Source organism: Scyliorhinus torazame, chromosome 4 (assembly GCF_047496885.1).
Source record: "Scyliorhinus torazame isolate Kashiwa2021f chromosome 4, sScyTor2.1, whole genome shotgun sequence".
Classification (NCBI taxonomy): domain Eukaryota; kingdom Metazoa; phylum Chordata; class Chondrichthyes; order Carcharhiniformes; family Scyliorhinidae; genus Scyliorhinus; species Scyliorhinus torazame.
In genome coordinates, this window is record NC_092710.1 from 27,863,227 (window position 1) to 27,874,021 (window position 10,795).

The window sequence follows — 10,795 nt, forward strand, 5'->3', positions numbered from 1 at the left end:
TCTCTCCTCCCGCGCTGTTTTCACTGTCCCGGCTCTCTCTCCGCCTGCGCTGTTTTCAATGTCCCGGCTCTCTCTCCTCCCGCGCTGTTTTCACTGTCCCGGCTCTCTCTCCGCCTGCGCTGTTTTCAATGTCCCGGCTCCCTCTCCTCCCGCGCTGTTTTCAATGTCCCGGCTCTCTCTCCTCCCGCGCTGTTTTCACTGTCCCGGCTCTCTCTCCTCCCGCGCTGTTTTCACTGTCCCGGCTCTCTCTCCTCCCGCGCTGTTTTCAATGTCCCGGCTCCCTCTCCTCCCGCGCTGTTTTCAATGTCCCGGCTCTCTCTCCTCCCGCGCTGTTTTCACTGTCCCGGCTCTCTCTCCTCCCGCGCTGTTTTCACTGTCCCGGCTCTCTCTCCGCCTGCGCTGTTTTCAATGTCCCGGCTCTCTCTCCTCCCGCGCTGTTTTCACTGTCCCGGCTCTCTCTCCGCCTGCGCTGTTTTCAATGTCCCGGCTCCCTCTCCTCCCGCGCTGTTTTCAATGTCCCGGCTCTCTCTCCTCCCGCGCTGTTTTCACTGTCCCGGCTCTCTCTCCTCCCGCGCTGTTTTCAATGTCCCGGCTCTCTCTCCTCCCGCGCTGTTTTCACTGTCCCAGCTCTCTCTCCTCTCGCGCTGTTTTCACTGTCCAGGCTCTCTCTCCTCTCGCGCTGTTTTCACTGTCCCGGCTCTCTCTCCGCCTGCGCTGTTTTCACTGTCCCGGCTCTCTCTCCGCCTGCGCTGTTTTCAATGTCCCGGCTCTCTCTCCTCCCGCGCTGTTTTCACTGTCCCGGCTCTCTCTCCGCCTGCGCTGTTTTCACTGTCCCGGCTCTCTCTCCTCCCGCGCTGTTTTCACTGTCACAGCTCTCTCTCCTCCCGCGCTGTTTTCACTGTCACAGCTCTCTCTCCTCCCGCGCTGTTTTCAATGTCCCGTCTCTCTCTCCCCTCGCGCTGTTTTCACTGTCCCGGCTGTCTCTCCTCCCGCGCTGTTTTCACTGTCCCGGGTCTCTCTCTTCTCGCGCTGTTTTCACTGTCAAAAACAGGGAACACTTAAGGAACCTGGAGGAAGTGCTCAGGCGTTTCGCAAAGACAGGTGTACGGCTGAAAAGAGAAAAATGTATTTTTCTGGCCCCACAAGTGACGTACCTGGGATATAAAGTAGACGAGTCGGGCTTACACCCATTGGAAGACCGAGTAAGGGCAATAAAAGAAGCCCCAGCTCCCACCACGGTCCAGGAGCTACGATCATTTCTAGGATTGGTAACATATTATGGCAAATTTATTGAAAATAGGGCGTCCATCCTAGAACCCCTCCACCAGCTACTAAAAAAGGGACAAGAATGGAAATGGTCCGCCCGCCAAAACCGAGCATTTAGGGACATTAAGGAACAGCTGCCATCCGAAAATGTCCTCGAGCATTATGACCCAAGGAAGGAGTTGGTGGTCATGTGTGACGCATCACCTTACGGGGTAGGAGCCGTCTTAGCCCATAGTGGAAGGAATGGGGCAGAACGGCCAATAGCCTATGCTTCGAGGACCTTGGCGATGGCTGAGAGAAAGTACGCCCAAATCGAGAAGGAAGGACTGGCGGTGATATTTGCAGTAAAAAAAATTCACCAGTATCTGTACGGGCGGAAAATCACCACGGTGACGGACCATAAGCCGTTATTAGGGTTATTAAAAGACCAGTCAATACCCCCGATTGCATCAGCTAGAATCCAACGCTGGGCGTTGCTACTGGCAGCGTATAGATACGTTCTGGAGCACAGACCGGGAACGCGAGTAGCAAATGCAGATGCTTTGAGCAGACTTCCAGACACCCCGCCACTAATACCGAAAGTAGAGAAGACAGTAATGACTCTAAATTTTTTGGACACCCCAGTTTTAGCCAGGATGAAGCATTTACTGCTAACAGGGGAACTGGAGAGACCAGTGGAGCCCCAGATGCACCCATACTGGAGCAGAAGGGACCAAATAACCGTAGACGTCCCAGCTCAGGGCCGTCGGGCAATCTTAACCGAGTTACATCACGGACACCCAGGGGTGTCTAAAATGAAGATGCTCGCTCGAAGCTACGTTTGGTGGCCGGGATTGGACACAGACATAGCAGCCTTGGTACGTCGGTGCCAGGAGTGCCAACAGGGGCAAAGAGTGCCACCAGCTGGGCCATTGCACCCGTGGGAATGGCCAGGCAGACCGTGGACCCGCCTGCATATTGACCACGCCGGCCCTTTCATGGGCTCAATGTTTTGGGTGATAGTGGACGCCCACTCCAAATGGTTGGACGTCCACCGGGTAACGCGGCAAGCACAGCATCGACAATTGAAAAGCTCAGGGCCTCGTTTGCAACACATGGACTTCCGGAGGTAGTGGTGTCGGACAACGGAACGGCATTCACAAGTGGGGAATTTGGAAAATTCCTAAAGGGAAACGGAGTCCGCCACATCAAAACGGCCCCTTACCATTCAGCGTCCAACGGCCTGGCAGAGAGAGTGGTCCAGACACTAAAAGCGGGACTCAGACGCGCGTGACCCCGGCTCCCTCAAGATGGCCGACCTGATCTGAGGAGGAGGAGATGGTGGGGGAAACAGCCGAGCGGAAGAGGAGCCCTGAGCGAGCCTCCTCCAAGGAGCGGGAGAAGAAACGTTCCCGGTCGCGCTCCCGAGAGAGAAAGCGGCATCGCTCGCGGGAGAGGAAGCGATCGAAATCGCCGGACCGGGATGTCGACAGAGATCGACACCGCGGGAAGGACAAAGAACGAGATCGCATCAAAAAGGAGCGTGAACGGGATGTCCACAGGAAGGGCAGGAAGAGGTCAAGTAGCCTGTCGCCGAACAAGCTGAAAGATGGGAAGCTGAGGCTGAAGCGGGAGGACGAGGAGGAGAAGGCGAAGAACAAGGTTCAGCCCCTGTCGCTGGAGGAGCTGCTGGCGAAAAAGAAAGCGGCTGAAGTGGCGGAGTCGAAGCCCAAGTTCCTCTCCAAGGCCGAGCGGGAGGCGGAGGCTCTGCAGCGACGTCAGAACGAGGTGGACGAGCGATGGCGAGCTCAGGACGACGAGCGGAGAAAACAGAAACTCTTCCAGGAGCTGGGGAGGAAAATGCTGGAGGGCCCACAGGAGCGGGAGAGGCGGGAGCGAAGGGAAAGGATCGAGCGGGAAAGCCAAGGAAACGACGAGGAAGGGGGCCGCCTGAAAATGCGGGAGGAGAAAGACAAAACCAAGGAGCTGCAGGCCATCAAGGAGCGGTATCTGGGAGGGGTAAAGAAACGAAGACGGACGAGGCATCTCAACGACAGGAAGTTTGTGTTTGAGTGGGATGCGTCGGAGGACATGTCGCTGGATTACAACCCACTGTACAAGGAGCGACACCATGTCCAGCTGCTGGGCCGGGGGTTCATCGCTGGCATCGACCTCAAGCAGCAGAAGAGGGAACAGTCGAGGTTCTATGGCGACCTGATGGAGAAGAGGCGGACGCTGGAGGAAAAGGAACAGGAGGAAGCCCGGCTGCGGAAAGTGCGCAAGAAGGAGGCGAAACAGAGGTGGGACGATCGGCATTGGTCCCAGAAGAAACTGGACGAGATGACGGAGAGGGACTGGAGGCTATTCCGTGAGGATTACAGCATCGCAACCAAGGGCGGGTGCATTCCCAACCCCATCCGCTCTTGGTTGGATTCGAGTCTGCCCCAACACATCCAGGAAGTCATTGACAAATGTGGCTACAAGGAACCGACTCCCATCCAGCGACAGGCCATCCCCATCGGCCTCCAGAACCGGGACATCATCGGCGTCGCCGAGACCGGAAGCGGCAAGACGGCGGGCTTCCTCATCCCACTGCTCGTCTGGATCACCACCTTGCCCAAACTCGACAGAATCGAGGAGTCGGACCAAGGCCCCTACGCCATAATCCTGGCCCCCACCCGTGAGTTGGCTCAGCAGATTGAAGAGGAGACCATCAAGTTCGGCAAACCATTAGGAATCCGCACCGTGGCTGTCATCGGCGGAATCTCGAGGGAGGATCAAGGGTTCCGTCTGCGGATGGGCTGCGAGATTGTCATCGCCACTCCCGGACGTCTGATCGACGTGCTGGAGAACCGCTACCTGGTGCTGAGCCGCTGCACCTACGTGGTGCTGGACGAGGCGGACAGGATGATCGATATGGGCTTCGAACCCGACATGCAGAGGATCCTGGAGCACATGCCCGTCACCAACCAGAAACCCGACACCGACGAGGCGGAGGACCCGGACAAGATGATGGCCAACTTCGAACTGGGCAAACACAAGTACCGGCAGACCGTTATGTTCACCGCCACAATGCCGCCCTCGGTGGAGAGACTAGCCAGGAGTTATCTGCGCCGTCCCACTGTCGTCTACATTGGCTCCGCCGGGAAGCCCCACGAACGCGTCGAACAAAGGGTCTACCTCATGTCGGAGGGGGAGAAGAGGAAGAAGCTCCTGGCCCTGCTGGAGGAAGGTTTCGATCCACCCATCATCATTTTCGTCAATCAAAAGAAAGGGTGCGACGTGCTGGCTAAATCGTTGGAGAAAATGGGGTTCAACGCCTGTACTCTACACGGCGGGAAAGGACAGGAACAGCGAGAGTTTGCTCTGTCTAACCTTAAGGCTGGTGCTAAGGACATTCTAGTGGCCACAGATGTGGCCGGACGTGGTATCGACATTCATGATGTCTCGATGGTCCTCAACTACGACATGGCAAAGAACATTGAAGATTACATTCACCGCATCGGCCGTACCGGTCGAGCCGGCAAGAGTGGCGTGGCCGTCACCTTCCTGACCAAGGAGGACTCCACCGTCTTCTACGACCTGAAGCAGGCCATCCTGGAGAGCCCCGTGTCCTCCTGCCTGCCCGAGCTCTCCAACCACCCGGACGCACAGCACGAGCCCGGGACCATCCTCACCAAGAAAAGGAGGGAGGAGACCATCTTCGCCTAGGGAGTGGGGGGGGGTCCACCGGCCCTGCCTGGGTCGCCAAATTCCCCCCCCCCCCCACCGGCCGTGCGTGGGTCGCCACATTCCCTGTATCCTCCCCACCGGCCCTTCCAGGGTCGCCAAATTCCCTGTATCCCCCCCACCGGCCCTGCCAGGGTCGCCAAATGCCCTCTCCCTCCACCAGCCCTGCGTGGGTCGCCACATTCCCTCCCCAGTTCTCCGATCATCCTGCGACGCTGCGCGCGGTCTCGTGCGCGCTTTCTGCCCGGCCTGCGTCTCCCTTTGGGGCCGGGTGTGGACGTGTTTTAAAGGAAATAGTCTATATTTGTGTATATTTAAGCCAAATCGCTCGCGTTCTTGTAAGGCGAAACATTAAAGAGTTGAAGGTTTGTTTTTGCAAAAAAAAAGCGGGACTCAAGAAGCAGCCGGCAGCGTCAATGGACACAAAGCTCTCCCGCTGGCTGTTTGATTACAGGACCACACCGCATTCCACAACGGGCATACCGCCAGCTGAACTCTTAATGGGAAGGCGGCTGCGAACGAGGCTGAGTCTCCTTTTCCCAAATTTAACGGGGAAAGTGGAGAAACAACAGGAGGTCCAACGCAGGGGGCATGATAATAGTCGGCAGCAGAGACATTTCCAGGTGGGGGCACCGGGTTGGGTCAAGAATTATGGGAATGGACCAACGTGGGTCAAAGGCACGGTAGAGTCCCAAACAGGGCCCATGTCATATGAAGTTTCAATAGGAGGTAAGGTGCTGAAGAAACACCGAGACCAAATAAGGGCAGCGGAACCACACCTGGAGGCAGTCGAAGCAGGACCGCCTCAAGCTGGGATAGCCCAGACGGGAAAGATCCCCACACCCCAGCCCCGAGCAATTTCTCCAGACCCCGTCATCCAGTCGTCAGAGTCGGAGATGGACACGTTCGACGAGGCCGCCGCGACACCTCTCCCCGAGGAGGAGGAAGTACAACTTCCAAGGAGTTCGTCAAGGAAAAGACGGGCACCTATAAGGTACACCCCACCCACGTCGGAGAACGACCCGGCGGACGACACAGAGGTGACAGACCCGGACAGGAGGAGCAGGAAGAAGCTCAGAGGAATGCCAGCTGGCAGGAATTCCTCGGACCTTTGGTGGTGGGGGGGGGGGGGGTGTAATGACCTCCAATTGGCATTATTGGTTGGCCAATTGGAGTATGAGCTCCCTCAATGATAGCTCATTGAGGGGGCCCATATAAGCACCTGTGTAGGCTTTGTGAGGCAGTCTTAAGTTGACTGGAATGCTAGCAGCCCTGTTTGGAGCTGCTCTTGTATATAAGTTATTGCAAATAAATGCTGGTGTGGTGACGGAACCCCTGCCTCCTGTGGATCATTACAATGGCCTACAGCCACTCCTGTTCCTTTGTGCCGGGTATGACTCCAACCAGCAGAGAGTTTTCCCCCTGATTCCCATTGACTCCAGTTTAGCTCGGGCTCCTTGATGTCACACTCGGTCAAACGCTGCCTCGATGTCGAGGGCAGTCACTCCCACCTCACCTCGGCATTCAGCTCTTTGTCCATGTTTGAACCGAGGCTGTAATGAGGTCAGGAGCTGAGTGACCCTGGCGGAAGCCAAACTGAGCGTCCGGGAGCAGGTTATTGCTGAGTAAGTGCCGCACTGTTGATGGCTCCTTCCATCACTTTGCTGACGAAGGAGAGGAGACTGAGAGGGGGGTAATCGGCTGGGTTGGATTTGTCCTGTTTCTCGTGTACAGGACACACCTGGGCAATTTTCCACATTGCCGGGTAGATGCCAGTGTTGTAGCTGGACTGGAACAGCTTGGCTAGGGGTGCGGCACGTTCTGGAACACAGGTCTCCAGTACTATTGCCGGGATATTGTCAGGATCCATAACCTTTGCAGTATCCAGTGCCTTCAGCTGTTTCTTGATATCATGTAGAGTGGAGCCTCCCCCTCCAGTGAGTTGTTTAGTTGTCCACCACCATTCCCGGCTGGATGTGGCCGGACGGCAGGGCTTGGATCTGATGCGTTGGTTGTGGAATCGCTTCGCTCTGTCTGTTACTTGCAGCTTATCCTGTTTGACACAAGTAGTCCCGTGTTGTAGCCTCACCAGGTGACACCTCCATTTTCCGGTCTGTCTGATGTTGCTCCCGGCAAGCTCTCCTGCACTCTTCATTGAACCAGGGTCGATCCCCTGGCTGGGTGGTAATGGTAGAGTGGGGGATATCCCGGGCCATGAGGTTACAGATTGTGGTTGTGTACAAGGCTGCTGCTGCTGATGGCCCACAGCGCCTCCTGGAGGCCCAGTCTTGTGTTGCTAGACCTGTTCGAAGTCTATCGCATTTAGCTCGGTGGTAACGCCACACAACACGATGGAGGGTGTCCTCAATGTGAAGACGGGACTTTGTCTCCATAAGGACTGTGCGGTGGTCACTTCCACCGATACTGTCATGGACAGATGCATCTGCAGCAGGCAGATTGGTGAGGATGAGGTCAAGTATGTTTTCCCCTCTTGTTGGTTCCCTCACCACCTGCTGCAGTCCCAGTCTGGCAGCTCTGTCCTTTAGGACCCGGCCAGCTCGGTCTGTGGTGGTACTACCGAGCCAGTCTTGGTGATGGACATTAAAGTTCTCACCCAGAGTTCATTCTGTGTCCTTGCCACCCTCAGCGCTTCCTCCAAGTGGTGTTCAACACGGGGGAGTAACTGATTCATCAGCTGATGGTGGCCGGTACGTGGTAATCAGCAGGAGGTTTCCTTGCCCATGTTTAACTTGAAGCCAGGAGACTTCATGGGGTCCTGAGTCGATGTTGAGGACTCCCAGGGCAACTCCTTCCCGATTGTATCCCACTGTGCTGCCACCTCTGCTGGGTCTGTCCTGCCGGTGAGACAGGATGTACCCAGGAATGGTGAGGGTGGTGCCTGGGACATTGTCTGTGAGGTATGATTCTGTGAGAGTGACGATGTCAGGCTGTTGCTTGAACAGTCTGAGAGACAGCTCTCCCAACTTTGGCACAAGCCCAGAATGTCGGCAAGGCCAGCAATTGTTATTAATGCCCATCATTAAATGCCCTCGGACCGAATGGCATTTTAATTTCAGAGTCAACCACATTGCTGTGGGTCTGGAGTCACGTGTAGGCCAGACCAGGTGAGGACATGAGTGAACCAGCTTTTCCCAACCATCAACAACGGTTTCATGGTCACCATGGTACTTTTAATTCCAGATTGAATTGAAATTTCACCATCTGCAGTCGTGGGATTGGAACCTGGGACCTTGGTGCATTACCCAGGGTGTCTGGATTACCAGTCCAGTGACAATACCACTGCACCCCCGCCTCCCCCAGACGTTACTCAGGAGGACTTTGCAGGGTCAGCAGGCTGGGTTTGCCACTGTGGTTTCCGGTGCCTGGGTCGATGCCGGGTGGTCCGTCCGGTTTCATTCCTCTTCCGTGTTTTCGCAGCGGTTGAATACAACGGAGTGTCTCGCTCGGCCATTTCAGAGTCAACCACATTGCTGTGGGTCTGGAGTCACGTGTAGGCCAGACCGGGTAAGGACGGCAGATTTCCTTCCCTAAAGGACATTCGACAATGGTTTCTATATTAATCTCGAAGTCTGAATAAAGATTGTAGACTTCCAGTTAACACGAATACTTTATTCAGTGGGTTTGTTCTGTTTCCAGAGCTTAACTAGATGTAATACAGTCAAGAGGTATGACCAGTGAAGCTAAGGTAAACTGCCTATGCTGAGCTGTCTCTGGCTGCTGCTGCTCACTAGCCCTGTGGACTCGCCCCTTTATACTCGTCTCTCTGATGCCCTCTAGTGATGCTGTGGCTGTTACACCAGGGACTGCAGACAGATGTATGTGCAGATGTATGTACAGATCACTACATCCCCCCCCCTTTTATTGGACATGTTTTCTAGACTGGCCTCAAGAAAACTGTACGTAACAAGTGGTGAGAATATGCAAATCTGCACACTGTGAAAATGATAAAAGTAATACAGAAACAATTAACTGTGTTGTGAGTCCATCGTGAGAAATGTTCATATTCGCCTTGTGCGTGTGTTGAAGTGTCGTCACAAATCTAGCCGGTCGGGTGCCTTACGGCTTCTGCTGGAGCGTCTTAACGGTGGTAGTGGGGATGATGGTTTGATGTCATCAAGAGTGCTGTCTGGCATTGTGTGGCGAGGAACGTCCTGTGGACAAATGGACACGGTCAAGTCCAGTGTGGGAAATACTGGCGTTGTAGGTCGAATCTCTAACAGATCCCGGCGGTTACGGCGAAAAAGTACTCTCGCAGACGATGTGACAATGTAGGACCCCGGTGCCTCCTGCCTGATCACCGTGGCTGACTCAGACCATCCGCCTTCTGGGTCCCTGATTCTGACGATGTCACCTATTGTCAGTGGGTTGAGTGGGATCGCATGTCGGTCGTAGTATAGTTTTTGTTTGGAGCATAGTGCCCGCATGTCGTTGAGAACCAGTGCGTTGCCGGGGTCTCGGAATAGCTTTGCCGGTAGGGTTGTCCGGATGTCTCTGCCGAAGAGCATTTGCGCTGCCGCCAGTCCTGAGCTCAATGGGGTTGCTCGGTACGATAACAGACCTAGGTTGATGTCGGAACGTGACTCGGCTGCCTTGCTGATGAGCCGTTTAATGATGTGGACACCTTTTTCCCCTGTTCTATTTGATTGCGGGTAGCGATTCTGTGTCGCACCGTTGTCTGACCTCGACTTTTTCCTGTGTTTGTGGCATTGATTCTGTATGTCATCGTTCGTGAAAGCTGTTTTGCTTGTTTGTTCTGGAGCAGATGTGAATTCGTGAGATTCTTTATCATGCCATGGCATGTTTGCAGTCTTGTCATTGTTTCGCAATGTGCTGTGGCATTGTCCCTCACGTGCACAGTTGCACCGTGTTGTACAGATCGTTGTTGTTTGTGTCGTTTCTGTCTTGGTTGTTTTCGTTGGCGTTCTTGTTCTTGTCGTTCTTGTTGTTCTATTTTCGTTGTTTTCGCTTTTATTCTTGCTCTTTTTTTGTCATCCTTGTTGTTTCTGGGATGCTTCTTGTTTTTGTCGTTTCTGTTCTTGTTTCTGCTGTGCTTCTTGCGGTTTTTGTTGTTTTCGTTGCGCTCAATGAGTGTTCCGTGTGGATGATTTTGAGTCATGGTCACAGTTATTGGTGTCAGTGTCCTTTGTGGTCTCTGCTACATTGAGCGTATCTTCTTGAGAATCGGGAGAATGATCTGATGTTGCATTGATGTTGGTGACATCAGTAATTTGTGATAGATTTGATTCCTCATCATAGATTATCATAGAATTTACTGTACAGAAGGAGGCCATTCGGCCCAAGGAGTCTGCACCGGCCCTTGGAAAGAGCACCCTACCCAAGGTCAACACCGCCACCCTATCCCCATAACCCAGTAACCCCACCCAACACGAAGGGCAATTTTGGACACTAAGGGACAATTTATCATGGCCAATCCACCTAACCTGCACATCTTTGGACTGTGGGAGGAAACCGGAGCACCCGGAGGAAACCCACGCACACACGGGGAGGATGTGCAGACTCCGCACGGACAATGACCCAAGCCGGAATCGAACCTGGGACCCTGGAGCTGTGAAGCAATTGTGCTAACCGCTGTGCTACCGTACTGCCCCTTACGTTGCTTACTTGGTACTCCTCTTCTAGAGTCATGTCTGGTTCACTTGAATCATCATTGATTCCTCGGTGCTCCTGTTTTGGAGTCATTTCAGATTCATTTGAATCATCTGTGATCTCTTTCTGCTCCTTTTCTGGAGTCAAAATCTTCCGGATTTCTATTGACGTGGTCTCTCTGGACTCATGGGTG

At 54.4% G+C, this 10,795-nt stretch overlaps 1 protein-coding gene across 1 annotated transcript; it reads left to right on the plus strand.

Annotated features, from left to right (window-relative positions):
* The first annotated feature begins 2,535 nt into the window (after window positions 1–2,535).
* ddx23 (DEAD (Asp-Glu-Ala-Asp) box polypeptide 23) lies at window positions 2,536–4,999 on the plus strand. The gene has a single exon (XM_072498121.1). It carries the CDS (start codon window positions 2,584–2,586, stop codon window positions 4,954–4,956), a length of 2,373 nt encoding a protein of 790 aa, XP_072354222.1. The 5' UTR covers window positions 2,536–2,583; the 3' UTR covers window positions 4,957–4,999.
* Window positions 5,000–10,795: the final 5,796 nt, after the last annotated feature.